At 31.2% G+C, this 20839-nt stretch overlaps 1 protein-coding gene across 1 annotated transcript in view; it reads left to right on the top strand.

Annotated features, from left to right (window-relative positions):
* LOC121371838 (beta-parvin-like) overlaps positions 1-20839 on the top strand; it is a 70930-nt gene that overhangs the window by 3553 nt on the left and 46538 nt on the right. The window contains exons 2-8 of the mRNA XM_041498029.1: positions 13841-13930; positions 15650-15720; positions 16278-16380; positions 17107-17253; positions 17701-17816; positions 20024-20082; positions 20763-20782. Of these exons, the coding sequence (XP_041353963.1) occupies positions 13841-13930; positions 15650-15720; positions 16278-16380; positions 17107-17253; positions 17701-17816; positions 20024-20082; positions 20763-20782 (606 nt within the window). The remainder of the gene's footprint in view (positions 1-13840; positions 13931-15649; positions 15721-16277; positions 16381-17106; positions 17254-17700; positions 17817-20023; positions 20083-20762; positions 20783-20839) is intronic.

Genomic DNA, 20839 nt, shown 5'->3' with positions numbered 1-20839 from the left:
TAAAATCATTATGATGTTAGAATATAACAAAAGCCTTTAATGGATGATAAACCTTGTTTATTGTTTACACCTAAGTGTGTTGTTTGTCAGTTACAAGTCTTATTCTTTAGGTATGCATTGAAATGGTAAAATCATTATGATGTTAGAATATAACAAAAGCCTTTAATGGATGATAAACCTTGTTTATTGTTTACACCTAAGTGTGTTGTTTGTCAGTTACAAGTCTTATTCTTTAGGTATGCATTGAAATGGTAAAATCATTATGATGTTGAATATAACAAAAGCCTTTAATGGATGATAAACCTTGTTTATTGTTTACACCTAAGTGTGTTGTTTGTCAGTTACAAGTCTTATTCTTTAGGTATGCATTGAAATGGTAAAATCATTATGATGTTAGAATATAACAAAAGCCTTTAATGGATGACCTTGTTTATTGTTTAGACCTAAGTGTGTTGTTTGTCAGTTACAAGTCTTATTCTTTAGGTATGCATTGAAATGGTAAAATCATTATGATGTTAGAATATACAAAAGCCTTTAATGGATGATAAACCTTGTTTATTGTTTAGACCTAAGTGTGTTGTTTGTCAGTTACAAGTCTTATTCTTTAGGTATGCATTGAAATGGTAAAATCATTATGATGTTAGAATATAACAAAAGCCTTTAATGGATGATAAACCTTGTTTATTGTTTACACCTAAGTGTGTTGTTTGTCAGTTACAAGTCTTATTCTTTAGGTATGCATTGAAATGGTAAAATCATTATGATGTTAGAATATAACAAAAGCCTTTAATGGATGATAAACCTTGTTTATTGTTTAGACCTAAGTGTGTTGTTTGTCAGTTACAAGTCTTATTCTTTAGGTATGCATTGAAATGGTAAAATCATTATGATGTTAGAATATAACAAAAGCCTTTAATGGATGATAAACCTTGTTTATTGTTTACACCTAAGTGTGTTGTTTGTCAGTTACAAGTCTTATTCTTTAGGTATGCATTGAAATGGTAAAATCATTATGATGTTAGAATATAACAAAAGCCTTTAATGGATGATAAACCTTGTTTATTGTTTACACCTAAGTGTGTTGTTTGTCAGTTACAAGTCTTATTCTTTAGGTATGCATTGAAATGGTAAAATCATTATGATGTTAGAATATAACAAAAGCCTTTAATGGATGATAAACCTTGTTTATTGTTTACACCTAAGTGTGTTGTTTGTCAGTTACAAGTCTTATTCTTTAGGTATGCATTGAAATGGTAAAATCATTATGATGTTAGAATATAACAAAAGCCTTTAATGGATGATAAACCTTGTTTATTGTTTACACCTAAGTGTGTTGTTTGTCAGTTACAAGTCTTATTCTTTAGGTATGCATTGAAATGGTAAAATCATTATGATGTTAGAATATAACAAAAGCCTTTAATGGATGATAAACCTTGTTTATTGTTTACACCTAAGTGTGTTGTTTGTCAGTTACAAGTCTTATTCTTTAGGTATGCATTGAAATGGTAAAATCATTATGATGTTAGAATATAACAAAAGCCTTTAATGGATGATAAACCTTGTTTATTGTTTACACCTAAGTGTGTTGTTTGTCAGTTACAAGTCTTATTCTTTAGGTATGCATTGAAATGGTAAAATCATTATGATGTTAGAATATAACAAAAGCCTTTAATGGATGATAAACCTTGTTTATTGTTTAGACCTAAGTGTGTTGTTTGTCAGTTACAAGTCTTATTCTTTAGGTATGCATTGAAATGGTAAAATCATTATGATGTTAGAATATAACAAAAGCCTTTAATGGATGATAAACCTTGTTTATTGTTTACACCTAAGTGTGTTGTTTGTCAGTTACAAGTCTTATTCTTTAGGTATGCATTGAAATGGTAAAATCATTATGCATTATGATGTTAGAATATAACAAAAGCCTTTAATGGATGATAAACCTTGTTTATTGTTTAGACCTAAGTGTGTTGTTTGTCAGTTACAAGTCTTATTCTTTAGGTATGCATTGAAATGGTAAAATCATTATGATGTTAGAATATAACAAAAGCCTTTAATGGATGATAAACCTTGTTTATTGTTTACACCTAAGTGTGTTGTTTGTCAGTTACAAGTCTTATTCTTTAGGTATGCATTGAAATGGTAAAATCATTATGATGTTAGAATATAACAAAAGCCTTTAATGGATGATAAACCTTGTTTATTGTTTACACCTAAGTGTGTTGTTTGTCAGTTACAAGTCTTATTCTTTAGGTATGCATTGAAATGGTAAAATCATTATGATGTTAGAATATAACAAAAGCCTTTAATGGATGATAAACCTTGTTTATTGTTTAGACCTAAGTGTGTTGTTTGTCAGTTACAAGTCTTATTCTTTAGGTATGCATTGAAATGGTAAAATCATTATGATGTTAGAATATAACAAAAGCCTTTAATGGATGATAAACCTTGTTTATTGTTTAGACCTAAGTGTGTTGTTTGTCAGTTACAAGTCTTATTCTTTAGGTATGCATTGAAATGGTAAAATCATTATGATGTTAGAATATAACAAAAGCCTTTAATGGATGATAAACCTTGTTTATTGTTTACACCTAAGTGTGTTGTTTGTCAGTTACAAGTCTTATTCTTTAGGTATGCATTGAAATGGTAAAATCATTATGATGTTAGAATATAACAAAAGCCTTTAATGGATGATAAACCTTGTTTATTGTTTAGACCTAAGTGTGTTGTTTGTCAGTTACAAGTCTTATTCTTTAGGTATGCATTGAAATGGTAAAATCATTATGATGTTAGAATATAACAAAAGCCTTTAATGGATGATAAACCTTGTTTATTGTTTAGACCTAAGTGTGTTGTTTGTCAGTTACAAGTCTTATTCTTTAGGTATGCATTGAAATGGTAAAATCATTATGATGTTAGAATATAACAAAAGCCTTTAATGGATGATAAACCTTGTTTATTGTTTAGACCTAAGTGTGTTGTTTGTCAGTTACAAGTCTTATTCTTTAGGTATGCATTGAAATGGTAAAATCATTATGATGTTAGAATATAACAAAAGCCTTTAATGGATGATAAACCTTGTTTATTGTTTACACCTAAGTGTGTTGTTTGTCAGTTACAAGTCTTATTCTTTAGGTATGCATTGAAATGGTAAAATCATTATGATGTTAGAATATAACAAAAGCCTTTAATGGATGATAAACCTTGTTTATTGTTTACACCTAAGTGTGTTGTTTGTCAGTTACAAGTCTTATTCTTTAGGTATGCATTGAAATGGTAAAATCATTATGATGTTAGAATATAACAAAAGCCTTTAATGGATGATAAACCTTGTTTATTGTTTAGACCTAAGTGTGTTGTTTGTCAGTTACAAGTCTTATTCTTTAGGTATGCATTGAAATGGTAAAATCATTATGATGTTAGAATATAACAAAAGCCTTTAATGGATGATAAACCTTGTTTATTGTTTACACCTAAGTGTGTTGTTTGTCAGTTACAAGTCTTATTCTTTAGGTATGCATTGAAATGGTAAAATCATTATGATGTTAGAATATAACAAAAGCCTTTAATGGATGATAAACCTTGTTTATTGTTTAGACCTAAGTGTGTTGTTTGTCAGTTACAAGTCTTATTCTTTAGGTATGCATTGAAATGGTAAAATCATTATGATGTTAGAATATAACAAAAGCCTTTAATGGATGATAAACCTTGTTTATTGTTTAGACCTAAGTGTGTTGTTTGTCAGTTACAAGTCTTATTCTTTAGGTATGCATTGAAATGGTAAAATCATTATGATGTTAGAATATAACAAAAGCCTTTAATGGATGATAAACCTTGTTTATTGTTTACACCTAAGTGTGTTGTTTGTCAGTTACAAGTCTTATTCTTTAGGTATGCATTGAAATGGTAAAATCATTATGATGTTAGAATATAACAAAAGCCTTTAATGGATGATAAACCTTGTTTATTGTTTAGACCTAAGTGTGTTGTTTGTCAGTTACAAGTCTTATTCTTTAGGTATGCATTGAAATGGTAAAATCATTATGATGTTAGAATATAACAAAAGCCTTTAATGGATGATAAACCTTGTTTATTGTTTAGACCTAAGTGTGTTGTTTGTCAGTTACAAGTCTTATTCTTTAGGTATGCATTGAAATGGTAAAATCATTATGATGTTAGAATATAACAAAAGCCTTTAATGGATGATAAACCTTGTTTATTGTTTAGACCTAAGTGTGTTGTTTGTCAGTTACAAGTCTTATTCTTTAGGTATGCATTGAAATGGTAAAATCATTATGATGTTAGAATATAACAAAAGCCTTTAATGGATGATAAACCTTGTTTATTGTTTAGACCTAAGTGTGTTGTTTGTCAGTTACAAGTCTTATTCTTTAGGTATGCATTGAAATGGTAAAATCATTATGATGTTAGAATATAACAAAAGCCTTTAATGGATGATAAACCTTGTTTATTGTTTAGACCTAAGTGTGTTGTTTGTCAGTTACAAGTCTTATTCTTTAGGTATGCATTGAAATGGTAAAATCATTATGATGTTAGAATATAACAAAAGCCTTTAATGGATGATAAACCTTGTTTATTGTTTAGACCTAAGTGTGTTGTTTGTCAGTTACAAGTCTTATTCTTTAGGTATGCATTGAAATGGTAAAATCATTATGATGTTAGAATATAACAAAAGCCTTTAATGGATGATAAACCTTGTTTATTGTTTAGACCTAAGTGTGTTGTTTGTCAGTTACAAGTCTTATTCTTTAGGTATGCATTGAAATGGTAAAATCATTATGATGTTAGAATATAACAAAAGCCTTTAATGGATGATAAACCTTGTTTATTGTTTAGACCTAAGTGTGTTGTTTGTCAGTTACAAGTCTTATTCTTTAGGTATGCATTGAAATGGTAAAATCATTATGATGTTAGAATATAACAAAAGCCTTTAATGGATGATAAACCTTGTTTATTGTTTACACCTAAGTGTGTTGTTTGTCAGTTACAAGTCTTATTCTTTAGGTATGCATTGAAATGGTAAAATCATTATGATGTTAGAATATAACAAAAGCCTTTAATGGATGATAAACCTTGTTTATTGTTTAGACCTAAGTGTGTTGTTTGTCAGTTACAAGTCTTATTCTTTAGGTATGCATTGAAATGGTAAAATCATTATGATGTTAGAATATAACAAAAGCCTTTAATGGATGATAAACCTTGTTTATTGTTTACACCTAAGTGTGTTGTTTGTCAGTTACAAGTCTTATTCTTTAGGTATGCATTGAAATGGTAAAATCATTATGATGTTAGAATATAACAAAAGCCTTTAATGGATGATAAACCTTGTTTATTGTTTACACCTAAGTGTGTTGTTTGTCAGTTACAAGTCTTATTCTTTAGGTATGCATTGAAATGGTAAAATCATTATGATGTTAGAATATAACAAAAGCCTTTAATGGATGATAAACCTTGTTTATTGTTTAGACCTAAGTGTGTTGTTTGTCAGTTACAAGTCTTATTCTTTAGGTATGCATTGAAATGGTAAAATCATTATGATGTTAGAATATAACAAAAGCCTTTAATGGATGATAAACCTTGTTTATTGTTTAGACCTAAGTGTGTTGTTTGTCAGTTACAAGTCTTATTCTTTAGGTATGCATTGAAATGGTAAAATCATTATGATGTTAGAATATAACAAAAGCCTTTAATGGATGATAAACCTTGTTTATTGTTTACACCTAAGTGTGTTGTTTGTCAGTTACAAGTCTTATTCTTTAGGTATGCATTGAAATGGTAAAATCATTATGATGTTAGAATATAACAAAAGCCTTTAATGGATGATAAACCTTGTTTATTGTTTAGACCTAAGTGTGTTGTTTGTCAGTTACAAGTCTTATTCTTTAGGTATGCATTGAAATGGTAAAATCATTATGATGTTAGAATATAACAAAAGCCTTTAATGGATGATAAACCTTGTTTATTGTTTAGACCTAAGTGTGTTGTTTGTCAGTTACAAGTCTTATTCTTTAGGTATGCATTGAAATGGTAAAATCATTATGATGTTAGAATATAACAAAAGCCTTTAATGGATGATAAACCTTGTTTATTGTTTAGACCTAAGTGTGTTGTTTGTCAGTTACAAGTCTTATTCTTTAGGTATGCATTGAAATGGTAAAATCATTATGATGTTAGAATATAACAAAAGCCTTTAATGGATGATAAACCTTGTTTATTGTTTAGACCTAAGTGTGTTGTTTGTCAGTTACAAGTCTTATTCTTTAGGTATGCATTGAAATGGTAAAATCATTATGATGTTAGAATATAACAAAAGCCTTTAATGGATGATAAACCTTGTTTATTGTTTACACCTAAGTGTGTTGTTTGTCAGTTACAAGTCTTATTCTTTAGGTATGCATTGAAATGGTAAAATCATTATGATGTTAGAATATAACAAAAGCCTTTAATGGATGATAAACCTTGTTTATTGTTTACACCTAAGTGTGTTGTTTGTCAGTTACAAGTCTTATTCTTTAGGTATGCATTGAAATGGTAAAATCATTATGATGTTAGAATATAACAAAAGCCTTTAATGGATGATAAACCTTGTTTATTGTTTACACCTAAGTGTGTTGTTTGTCAGTTACAAGTCTTATTCTTTAGGTATGCATTGAAATGGTAAAATCATTATGATGTTAGAATATAACAAAAGCCTTTAATGGATGATAAACCTTGTTTATTGTTTACACCTAAGTGTGTTGTTTGTCAGTTACAAGTCTTATTCTTTAGGTATGCATTGAAATGGTAAAATCATTATGATGTTAGAATATAACAAAAGCCTTTAATGGATGATAAACCTTGTTTATTGTTTACACCTAAGTGTGTTGTTTGTCAGTTACAAGTCTTATTCTTTAGGTATGCATTGAAATGGTAAAATCATTATGATGTTAGAATATAACAAAAGCCTTTAATGGATGATAAACCTTGTTTATTGTTTACACCTAAGTGTGTTGTTTGTCAGTTACAAGTCTTATTCTTTAGGTATGCATTGAAATGGTAAAATCATTATGATGTTAGAATATAACAAAAGCCTTTAATGGATGATAAACCTTGTTTATTGTTTACACCTAAGTGTGTTGTTTGTCAGTTACAAGTCTTATTCTTTAGGTATGCATTGAAATGGTAAAATCATTATGATGTTAGAATATAACAAAAGCCTTTAATGGATGATAAACCTTGTTTATTGTTTAGACCTAAGTGTGTTGTTTGTCAGTTACAAGTCTTATTCTTTAGGTATGCATTGAAATGGTAAAATCATTATGATGTTAGAATATAACAAAAGCCTTTAATGGATGATAAACCTTGTTTATTGTTTAGACCTAAGTGTGTTGTTTGTCAGTTACAAGTCTTATTCTTTAGGTATGCATTGAAATGGTAAAATCATTATGATGTTAGAATATAACAAAAGCCTTTAATGGATGATAAACCTTGTTTATTGTTTACACCTAAGTGTGTTGTTTGTCAGTTACAAGTCTTATTCTTTAGGTATGCATTGAAATGGTAAAATCATTATGATGTTAGAATATAACAAAAGCCTTTAATGGATGATAAACCTTGTTTATTGTTTAGACCTAAGTGTGTTGTTTGTCAGTTACAAGTCTTATTCTTTAGGTATGCATTGAAATGGTAAAATCATTATGATGTTAGAATATAACAAAAGCCTTTAATGGATGATAAACCTTGTTTATTGTTTAGACCTAAGTGTGTTGTTTGTCAGTTACAAGTCTTATTCTTTAGGTATGCATTGAAATGGTAAAATCATTATGATGTTAGAATATAACAAAAGCCTTTAATGGATGATAAACCTTGTTTATTGTTTAGACCTAAGTGTGTTGTTTGTCAGTTACAAGTCTTATTCTTTAGGTATGCATTGAAATGGTAAAATCATTATGATGTTAGAATATAACAAAAGCCTTTAATGGATGATAAACCTTGTTTATTGTTTAGACCTAAGTGTGTTGTTTGTCAGTTACAAGTCTTATTCTTTAGGTATGCATTGAAATGGTAAAATCATTATGATGTTAGAATATAACAAAAGCCTTTAATGGATGATAAACCTTGTTTATTGTTTAGACCTAAGTGTGTTGTTTGTCAGTTACAAGTCTTATTCTTTAGGTATGCATTGAAATGGTAAAATCATTATGATGTTAGAATATAACAAAAGCCTTTAATGGATGATAAACCTTGTTTATTGTTTAGACCTAAGTGTGTTGTTTGTCAGTTACAAGTCTTATTCTTTAGGTATGCATTGAAATGGTAAAATCATTATGATGTTAGAATATAACAAAAGCCTTTAATGGATGATAAACCTTGTTTATTGTTTAGACCTAAGTGTGTTGTTTGTCAGTTACAAGTCTTATTCTTTAGGTATGCATTGAAATGGTAAAATCATTATGATGTTAGAATATAACAAAAGCCTTTAATGGATGATAAACCTTGTTTATTGTTTAGACCTAAGTGTGTTGTTTGTCAGTTACAAGTCTTATTCTTTAGGTATGCATTGAAATGGTAAAATCATTATGATGTTAGAATATAACAAAAGCCTTTAATGGATGATAAACCTTGTTTATTGTTTACACCTAAGTGTGTTGTTTGTCAGTTACAAGTCTTATTCTTTAGGTATGCATTGAAATGGTAAAATCATTATGATGTTAGAATATAACAAAAGCCTTTAATGGATGATAAACCTTGTTTATTGTTTAGACCTAAGTGTGTTGTTTGTCAGTTACAAGTCTTATTCTTTAGGTATGCATTGAAATGGTAAAATCATTATGATGTTAGAATATAACAAAAGCCTTTAATGGATGATAAACCTTGTTTATTGTTTACACCTAAGTGTGTTGTTTGTCAGTTACAAGTCTTATTCTTTAGGTATGCATTGAAATGGTAAAATCATTATGATGTTAGAATATAACAAAAGCCTTTAATGGATGATAAACCTTGTTTATTGTTTACACCTAAGTGTGTTGTTTGTCAGTTACATGTCTTATTCTTTAGGTATGCATTGAAATGGTAAAATCATTATGATGTTAGAATATAACAAAAGCCTTTAATGGATGATAAACCTTGTTTATTGTTTAGACCTAAGTGTGTTGTTTGTCAGTTACAAGTCTTATTCTTTAGGTATGCATTGAAATGGTAAAATCATTATGATGTTAGAATATAACAAAAGCCTTTAATGGATGATAAACCTTGTTTATTGTTTAGACCTAAGTGTGTTGTTTGTCAGTTACAAGTCTTATTCTTTAGGTATGCATTGAAATGGTAAAATCATTATGATGTTAGAATATAACAAAAGCCTTTAATGGATGATAAACCTTGTTTATTGTTTACACCTAAGTGTGTTGTTTGTCAGTTACAAGTCTTATTCTTTAGGTATGCATTGAAATGGTAAAATCATTATGATGTTAGAATATAACAAAAGCCTTTAATGGATGATAAACCTTGTTTATTGTTTAGACCTAAGTGTGTTGTTTGTCAGTTACAAGTCTTATTCTTTAGGTATGCATTGAAATGGTAAAATCATTATGATGTTAGAATATAACAAAAGCCTTTAATGGATGATAAACCTTGTTTATTGTTTAGACCTAAGTGTGTTGTTTGTCAGTTACAAGTCTTATTCTTTAGGTATGCATTGAAATGGTAAAATCATTATGATGTTAGAATATAACAAAAGCCTTTAATGGATGATAAACCTTGTTTATTGTTTAGACCTAAGTGTGTTGTTTGTCAGTTACAAGTCTTATTCTTTAGGTATGCATTGAAATGGTAAAATCATTATGATGTTAGAATATAACAAAAGCCTTTAATGGATGATAAACCTTGTTTATTGTTTAGACCTAAGTGTGTTGTTTGTCAGTTACAAGTCTTATTCTTTAGGTATGCATTGAAATGGTAAAATCATTATGATGTTAGAATATAACAAAAGCCTTTAATGGATGATAAACCTTGTTTATTGTTTACACCTAAGTGTGTTGTTTGTCAGTTACAAGTCTTATTCTTTAGGTATGCATTGAAATGGTAAAATCATTATGATGTTAGAATATAACAAAAGCCTTTAATGGATGATAAACCTTGTTTATTGTTTACACCTAAGTGTGTTGTTTGTCAGTTACAAGTCTTATTCTTTAGGTATGCATTGAAATGGTAAAATCATTATGATGTTAGAATATAACAAAAGCCTTTAATGGATGATAAACCTTGTTTATTGTTTACACCTAAGTGTGTTGTTTGTCAGTTACAAGTCTTATTCTTTAGGTATGCATTGAAATGGTAAAATCATTATGATGTTAGAATATAACAAAAGCCTTTAATGGATGATAAACCTTGTTTATTGTTTACACCTAAGTGTGTTGTTTGTCAGTTACAAGTCTTATTCTTTAGGTATGCATTGAAATGGTAAAATCATTATGATGTTAGAATATAACAAAAGCCTTTAATGGATGATAAACCTTGTTTATTGTTTACACCTAAGTGTGTTGTTTGTCAGTTACAAGTCTTATTCTTTAGGTATGCATTGAAATGGTAAAATCATTATGATGTTAGAATATAACAAAAGCCTTTAATGGATGATAAACCTTGTTTATTGTTTACACCTAAGTGTGTTGTTTGTCAGTTACAAGTCTTATTCTTTAGGTATGCATTGAAATGGTAAAATCATTATGATGTTAGAATATAACAAAAGCCTTTAATGGATGATAAACCTTGTTTATTGTTTACACCTAAGTGTGTTGTTTGTCAGTTACAAGTCTTATTCTTTAGGTATGCATTGAAATGGTAAAATCATTATGATGTTAGAATATAACAAAAGTAGTCATTGATTGTATTATACACAAAAATAATTGTTACCTTTTTCCAAATATGTATTTAAAGGTTGGGGTTTTTTTTAAAGTGCTCCTGAAAGAAATGTGTTGTAACATTAATGGTCATCATTGCAGTTTAATTTTTAAATGCCCCATTTTAAAATAGTACGGTTTGCAAGTTAGAAAGTTTTTTTGAGAACAAGTGATACTGTTTACCAAATAAACAGTTCAGTTTTCTCAGTTTCTGCATTGCCTCCAAATGTAAGAAATGAATAGAATATGGGTCGTGACACACCAAATACCGGTACCAAACCGTGTCAATGGGTTTTGGTCTCAGTATGCATTGACACGCATTGGACAAAACCGTATTTGGTGTGTCTCAGTCCAAAATGGATTGATCTACATTGAGCGGCAGTGTGTCAACGGCGGTTCCTAAAGCGGATCAGTATGCATTGATACGCATTGACACGTATTGGACAGAACCGTATTTGGTGTGTCAACAATATTATACTATATGTCAAAATTACCAAATGTTTGATAATAAATCAATGTGCTTCATTAGTGTCTATAAACAAAACACATTTTAACTTTCAGTATTTTTAACTATGTAGGCTATCAGGCCCTAATCTTGCTGGCGAAATGAGCATTTGTTTTGCCAATTAGCAGTAGTGAGAAGTCAGAGTCACCATAATATTCTGAACCTTTAGAATCCAATTTTAAAAAACAAAATCACACAACAGACGTCAAGATCCCACACCGACTTATCAAACATTACTCCTCACTCGTTGTCAAATAGTGTTTTTACTTTGGCGCCAGATTGTATCCTCGAGTAATCGTGAACCGGACTATTAACGGGAAATGGTTTCTGCACACACGCACTGTAATGTACGATTGATTTGATGTAATGTTTTACCTTGTTCAATTTATTATCAAAATTAACCAACAAGTGTTAATACTAATGCTAGTTTCTGTTGTGAAGAGATTAAATACATGTCGTAGTCTAATGTTGACATTCTTCAGATACACCTGTAAACGGGGCTATTGTTTTTCAAAGTGACACATGTCATTGCGTGTGCTGTGACCAATCAAGCGTTGTTAATCCTCTGCCACATTGATTTCAGTAATGCCAGAAAATACTAATTAATACTTTAATTTTAGCGTAACAGCACAGCATCAACTACTTTTTTATTTTAATTGTAATTTTTATTTATATATTTTTTTGTTCCAGAACACATCTGTAATGTCAGGGTTGGGGCCCTGAATTTATTACATACAGAAATAGAGTGGTACATAGTACACACATGCACGCACGCCCGCACGCCCGCACACACACACAATAAAAAAATATATATATATACATGCAAGTGTCCTATTTTAATAAACACACAGGCACCTTTAGTTTAAAGTGGGGAGATAAACCAAGTAAAACTGGTTTGTAAAAAAGAGAAGGGTAAAAAAGGTAGAAACTAGAAAGACAAGAAGGAGAAGAAAAAATAAAAAGCTTTCCATGGTAGAACCATCAGTTATTTATTTCAAAAAAGGCTAGCCAAGGTCCCCAGGTTTCATCAAATTCTTTAAAAAGACAGTTTTTATTGTCACTTAGTGTATTTTTAAGGGATTCAATACTTAATTCGGTATCTTGAATTTTCATTCTATAAATATAGTATTTTACATTAATAAAGCTATGGTCACACCGGCCTTAAGATGTCGTACGACCACCTGCGATGGGTGAATTTCATGTGATTGCGGACCATAAAGGGGTGAATCGTCCGTAATTGTGCGATGTTGCAGCCATCGGGGGTCCTCACACGACATCTTGGTGGTTTTTGGTCATGTTTACAAAACTGGCTGCGATTCCCGGGATTGTAGGGTATCACATGACATTGTGTGACATCGCAGCTAATCGTACAACATTTTCACATGTTCTCACCTGGAAATATTAATTAAAGATGTCGCATGACCTTCCCACGATGTTGTGCGATGGTCATGCGTTCAACTTGAAATTTATTACAGAAATTTTTATCTACCTGACCAGAGTATATATACTGGTGTCCACACGCATCACTTCAAGGCGTGCGCTACAACAGCTTGCTCTGAATGTTCACGTAAAGCCCTATGACCTGACCTGACCGGCATCACTTCAGAAGCATCAACATCTTGTGCAACATCAACCAAAGCTCATCATGCCACAGATCGTAAGACATTGTACGACTGTCGTACGACATCGTACGAACGAGGTCACACAACCATCGCATGACTTTGATCGTGTTCCTACGATGATGTCAGCTTCTCGGCAGACAATCGTAGTGAAGTCGTGCAATTTCCCTACAGTTGTCTCAGATCCGTTGCAAACCCATCGTTTCAAGTGTGACCACACAACTAAGATTGTAATATCATAGCTGAGTCCCAGACAATCATAGAGATCTAGAATCGCACAATGGCTTAATTAGCCAGTTAAAAAATATATTTTTGTCATCTGCAATTCCAAATAAAACTATTTTTGTCAAATATAATATGTGTACCTTTCGCCTATGTCCACAGTTCAACAGTTATCCAAACTTCATTAATGTGTGCACATTCGTAAAATAAGTGTTCCCAGCATCAACTACTTAATAATATCACATTTTTGATAAAACATACAACTGTTTTGTTTAAATGTTATTGTTGGAATTAGTATTTTATATGGAAATATTACAATTAGAACCGAGTGTAAAATTCTGAATTTTTTGGATTGAACACGGAAACTGGCGAAACGTTACGAAATGTACTGATAGATGTTCACTTTGCCTATTTTTATCAAACTTCTCCCCTTTCTTCTGGGAAGGGACAAATCATTTCTACTTTTTCAGTTCTAGATTAGGGCCTGATGTATTAAAGCCCAATGCTCTACAATCTGAGTTTTAGCACTTTATACCAACACCACTACACTCGCTTGATATCTCTTGATATGACTTCATTTGATTTTTGTTTAATTTCAGTGACTGAACTCCAAGAAGAAGGTAAAAATGCCATTGAGTCACCAACCAGCCCAACAATTCCAGACATTGGCCCTGAGGGCTATCATCTTGGTAAGTGGATTAGTATCGGAACTGAGGGCTATCATCTTTGTAAGTGGATTAGTACTGGAACTGAGGGCTATCATCTTTGTAAATGGATTAGTATAGGTCCTGATGGCTATCATCTTGGTAAGTGGATTAGTATTGGTCCTGAGGGCTATCATCTTGGTAAGTGGATTAGTATTGGAACTGAGGGCTATCATCTTGGTAAGTGGATTAGTATTGGTCCTGAGGGCTATCATCTTGGTAAGTGGATTAGTATTGGTCCTGAGGGCTATCATCTTGGTAAGTGGATTAGTATTGGTCCTGAGGGCTATCATCTTTGTAAGTGGATTAGTATTGGTCCTGAGGGCTATCATCTTGGTAAGTGGATTAGTATTGGTCCTGAGGGCTATCATCTTGGTAAGTGGATTAGTATGGCTTCCAGGCTGCTATTTTAGTACCTTTTCTCCTTTTTTCCCTGTTTATAAAACTAATTTGCTGTTGGAGTTTGTGGAACATGATGCATATATGTGTGTCCAGCTATACTGAATGTTAAAAAGGGTCGGTTTTTTGTCTTCTATAAATTGTTTGTATCTAATGTAATAATGACATATATGTCTAGAAGCCTATAAGCAGAACTTGAACATTATAAGTTGTAGAAGCATCACGAGGGGTATATGGCTTTTTATGTACCCTCTGTGTGTTCTTTTACCCCGAGCCGAAGGCGAGGGGGTAAAAGAGCACACAGAGGGTACATAAAAAGCCATATACCCCGAGAGATGCTTCTACAACGAATTTATCTTGCCGACATGTTAAATCATATAGCCAAATAATCAAATTAACGCCAGACAATAATTGTTAACAATTTATTAACGGAGCCATACCTCGCGGACGCGAACGAAATCACTTGCCAGTGACGAAAAATAGTTCCATCAATAAACGAGTTTTTAACTTCAAATGTTTGTAATACGAAATTGTCTGAAACAGATATTAATAATTAAAAAAAAAAAAAAAAACTTTTTTTTATCAGAAATGTATGTAGTAAAAAAAATTAAAATATTAAAAAAACAAAAAAAACTGTTGCTAATCGCGCATTAATACAATAACACCACGACCGTAATTAGGTGGCCGAGTTCAACATTGCAGCTTTTAAAAGTATTGAAATAGTGTATTTTATAGTAAAAATTAAATTAATTATGTATACTTGATTGATTATCAATGTTATTTATAATCTAATTATTGCTTTAGCATTAACTGGGGCAGCTGGAAACTGTTGGAAATTACAGACGGGGTATAAGAGAATTTGGCTCTGCCCACAGGGGGATAAGGGATTTGTCCAACGGCAAACAACCAATGAGATTAAAGAATTTTACATGAAGGCGAGATAAAAGAATTTGTTGCCTTAGGTAAATAATCACCTACAATTTTCAACCAAATAATTTTTATTCAGTGGGGAAAAACCCTGTCATCCGGTAAATCCCTAACCTACAGCAGTTCATATCATGATATGGTACCATCATTAAGTTTGAGTCCTGGCCCATGAGTAGTTATTTGACACCAAAATATGAAGAATAATCAGATTAATTAAGGATACATTTTAGAGAATAAAAATATGTCAAAAGTTGAAAATGTAAAATAAAGTTAAAAGTCATTCAGCCAGTTTCACTGATAAGAGATCATCATTGTATTTTAACTGAAAGCTCGCATCATTCATATTGTTGTGTTTTAATTGGTGCCCGTCTTTTTCAGGTGAAAACGAAGAACGTTCTATGATTGAACCCACGTCCCGAGAAGACCCAAAACTTAGAGAACTTATTAAAGTGTGTAAACTATGATGTTATTTAAGAGATAAAATCTTGATTCAGTATTTAGATTTATTTTTTAAAATCAAACACTGTATACCAATTTACACTCTTGACGTTTTTATGCCACTCTTCAGTGAAAATGTCTGGCATAAATACCACTCTTTATTCAACAGTTGTAGTCAGTAGACATTTTAATACAAGGGAAACAACTCTTTCTAGCTTATGGTATTTTATGTGTAGTCTATGATGGCCATTTACTAATACTCGGGGGAACATTTTGTTTTCAAAATCTTGATAGTGAAATATTTCTATTCAATTGAAACTTGATTAGCAACTCCTGTTTAATGTTTTAAAAATGTGTAGTGATCCCTAAAATTTGCAATGCAAATCGTGATGCAATACTGAACAAAATGTTTCCCTGATATTATATTGTCCAAAGAACAGTATGGTTATTTTTTTTTTATATCATATATATGATACAAATGTTTTGTTGATTCATAAGTATATATTTTGTCAACAGAAATGCTATGTGAAATTGTCATTACTTATAAAAATTATCTGTTTTGTTGCAGACATTGTTAGATTGGATCAATGATGAATTGTCTGCCCATCGTATTATTGTCAAAGACATTGAGGAGGATTTGTTTGATGGACAGATTTTACAGAAACTTATTGGTAAATATTGACAGTTAACTGTTTTCAGTTAAACTTATTGTTTCGTATTTTAATGTTTACTCGTGTACAGTATTTAAACTTGGATTGATTCTGTTTACTCCGATTGATGTTTCAAACTTAGAATTTGTTATCCACAGCAATTTTGAAAGGTTTTTGCTGGAGGCAAATTACTCACCTACAGCACTTTGGAGCCAGCACACAGTAATTTTAAATCGGTAACTTTTGAAACAAAAACACAAAATTAAAAATATTAAATTCTACTGACAGCAATAATGTTTATTCAGTGGCAAAACCTGTGATCAGTAAATGCCCTGACCTATAGTAATTAGTATCACAGGTACAGCAATTGCTGATGGTTTTGCCGTTAAATGTGAACCCTGTGATACATTATTTGCAGTAAAGATCTAGTATGTTACTGCATGTTCTGATATTATCTTTGATACTTATTTATTTACAGAAAGCTTTGTATTATTTGAGTGGATGTTCTGATATTATTTTTGATACTTATTTATTTACAGAAAGCTCTGTATTATTTGAGTGGATGTTCTGATATTATTTTTGATACTTATTTATTTACAGAAAGCTCTGTATTATTTGTGTGCTTGTTCTGATATTATTTTTGATACTTATTTATTTACAGAAAGCTCTGTATTATTTGAGTGGATGTTTTGATGTTTGATAGTTCATTATCTGACCTGTTATGTTTTCTGTTTTTATTATTTTCAGAAAAGCTCTGTAACATCAAAGTGGATGCTCCGGAAGTGACTCAGTCGGAAATCGGTCAGAAACAGAAGCTGCGAGTAATACTGGATTATATCAACAGTATTCTCAACCTGCCCCCAGTGTGGAACCAGCAGAAATGGAGTGTTGATAGTTAGTGAATAATAACTTTTTACTTTGTTTTCATTTATATTTGTGAGATTCCAGGGAACATTTTGTTCAGTACTGTGTCACGATTTGCTACACAAGCTTCAGAGATCGCTACACAATTTTAAAACATTAAACAGTATTTGCTAATCAATTTTCAGTTGACTAGAAATATCACTAATTAAGATGTTTAAAACAAAATGTTCCCTAGATTCAATTGGTAACTTTTTAGTGATTTGTCATTACTAAATTGTTAATTACATTATAATTATTGGTTAGTATTTGTTGTGAGTTACAATTTTTTAGCTTTTCTGTTTTAAGCTAAAATTAATGGCTTAAACTTCTGACAGTTTTGAAATGTTTTTCTCTGGCCCATGTATGGTTTTTGGGTGGCTATAGAGGGAACATTCTGTTGTATGTGTATGATGCACATACAGTACTGATGTGTTTCAGGTATTCACTCCAAGAACTTGGTGGCCATTCTTCATCTGTTGGTCACACTGGCACGTCACTTCAGAGCTCCAATCCGAATGCCAGAAAATGTTTCTGTAATTCTCCTTGTTGTACAGGTAAAACGTTTATAATTATTTTATGAAATGATATTTTCACCAAATTTAATTATATTTTATAAAATAAAATATTTAATTAATTATATTTATGATTTATTATCAGTATGTAGGAATTTACCAAAACAAAGAAGAAAAAAAGATACTTTACTTGGACAGCCTTTTCTTTAAAATGTCAAGGAATAAAAATTATGATACAAATAAAATAGATTATTCTTTTTGTCTGATTTTGCTTTCAGTATCTTTTACCTGTTTAGCTTATTAGTATATTTGACATTTGAATGCTTAGATATCACATTAGCTCAATATTATCTACAGTGCTATGTTTGTAATTGTTTTTAACATCATATTTAAGGTATCGTGAAAAACCATGAACCGGGCTACCCCATAAACTGGTCTATTTTCATTTGACTTGTTTTTAAGGAATCTGCATATGATTGAACCATGACATCAAAATACTTTTGTTGAATTAAAGAAATGCTAAAGCAAGGCTTTTGGACTGGTGTGCATACATAATGATACATAATGCACATTATTGCTTAATATCAACAAGTATAATCGTATAGTTAATTAATAAAATGGTTAAATGTGACGGCTATTATATATAACGGGTGCAGCCATTTTGTACCATCCCAGTGAATACGCCCTCTGGCGAGCTGGTGGTTACGTAATACCTAACGTGTCACATCGGGAATTAGTCTTCGAACTGAAGAAACAAAACATACCTGATTTTTGCGGATGCATCGCAATGTTCTGTAGTAATATCTATTCCAGTAACACAGCAACGTGTATATGTGGTTTATTTTTCAATACAAAATAAACCACCATTGTCAAATTGTTGAAATAACTGTATTATATTTTGTATATAAATTAACCCACGTACTGAAATAATAGTCGGGAGTGTTTTCTTGCTTAATTGGTCTTTTCTTTCCGTGGCCTGTACCTGTGGTTCTTGATTGGCAGGTGTATATTTAGATGGTCCCTAGACACTGTCTAGACACACTAAAAAGACGTGCCTCTTTTATTAAGATCACAGGGTATTGTGTGATAACCTCAAATCGTAATGGACTTTACCAGCTTTATTACTGTAAATAATTCTGTAAAACCCTTGATTAAGTAGACTTTCCCATCTAAAATCACAATTACGTAGTCGTTTTTGCTCGAACGTATCCTACCAATAGGCCTAATAATATGCATTTTTTCTTTGGATTTAAAACAAAAATACTATAACTCCATTTCGTTATATTGATGCAAATTGAAATATATTTAGTTAAATAGTTTATTATACTATCAAGACATTTATGTTGTTTTACAAGTTAGGTTGATGAAAGCGAAGCGCCTTGTCGTAAATTAGAGCATTTGTTTACACTGTGCATAATAGAGAAGTTGGACCTAAGCTGACGTCACTTCGCCCCAAGCTAAACCACCAGACATCACAAAAACGAAATAAAATGGCTGCCCCCAGTTAACAGGAATAATCACAGTTTTTTTATTAATCCTAAAATTACGCGTTTTTCATTTGTTAAAGTGTCAATATGTCTGGGTGGTCCGGGTATGCATCTTTCCAACACATAAGGCTCTTGTTGGAGTTTAGTCTACCTTTAAGAAAACTTTCCCCAAAACAAAGTGCACAAATGAGGAAAAGACCCGTAGACACCAAAATATGTTTATACATAGGGAAATGTATACATGACCGCCATTTTGCATTGTGTGCACTATATTAAATGGCGTGTAATATTAAACAAACCTAAATAAACAACAGTTTCACACCACTGTCATTGTCAAAGTCTCGTCTGTTTTGCAAAATCATTACATAAGAGTTTTTGTGATGTCATGTGACACGCATCACTCTTAAAAACAATAGCCCGGTTTACAGGAGTAGCTGAAGAATGTCAAAATTATCCTACGACAGGCATTTAATCTCTTCACAACAGAAAATGTCATGAATATTAACATTTGTTGGTTGATTTTGACAATAAAGTGAAGAAGGTAAAACATTATTTCATCCATTTGATTGTACATTACAATGCATTTCCCATTAATAGGCTGTTCACAATTACTTGAGGATACATGTATATTTATGACCTGGTCACATTGCATTGATAACCTCTACTTTTATTACATCAGTATTTCCCAGTAGTCTTTTCACTGTAATTCATGAGCAAGACATTTTTACTCAGCGTTTTTTATTTTTATTTTTTTTATTTTAGAAAGTGGATAACATATTGCAAACTCGAAGAATAGTAGAAGAAATTACAACAACCAATGAGTAAGTTCATTTAAAACTTTGGCTTTATGCATTTCATAAAAAATTCAAGAAAGGATACAAGAAATGTTATTTATCTAGATAACCATTCCTATTAATATTAAATACCCTACAAAAGTGCTGTATGCACATTTATATGGTATGTAAATAGTATTCTTCGTAATGATAAAGATTAGCATGTTTGATTAAGTACAGGTTTTGAATTTTACTACAGCGATGTTGACAAGTGTTATGGTTGTTTTGCTTATTTGCCATTGTGCCTCTAAAATCAGACGTTTTTGACAACAAGAAAACTGCTGGGGTACTCTACCTGTTTGTCAATGTACCCTTCCCATACATTCCATGTTGGGTATTCAGGTTTCTGGCAATTGTGAGAATTTTGCTAAAATTTCCAGCACCATATTTCCATGGATATAACGGGTTACGCAAAAAGTAAATGGGTTACATGGATTTATTTCTGCTTAACTGATAAATGGGTCACGCAGATGAGAGGTCTGATATGCCTTGTCCCTCCAACGTGCCTTGGTGTCCTAATTTTTGTTATTAAACTGAAAGCAACACTTGCCGTGCTTCTCTAAAATCAAAATTTGACCCCTATAAGAAGCCTTAACAGTTTTTTGGGGGTTTTTTATGTGGTATATTTTTTAAAATTTAAGTTTAGTCTTCTTTATTTTATTTTTCAGTGATATTGGGGCAAAGTTCGGTAAGTTGTTTTATTCCTCTTTGAGAGTTTGATCTGTATTCGTATCTTGAGCAGAGC

Source organism: Gigantopelta aegis, chromosome 4, assembly GCF_016097555.1.
Source record: "Gigantopelta aegis isolate Gae_Host chromosome 4, Gae_host_genome, whole genome shotgun sequence".
In the NCBI taxonomy this organism is placed as follows: Eukaryota; Metazoa; Mollusca; class Gastropoda; order Neomphalida; family Peltospiridae; genus Gigantopelta; species Gigantopelta aegis.
This window is presented reverse-complemented; position numbering and strand designations above follow the sequence as displayed.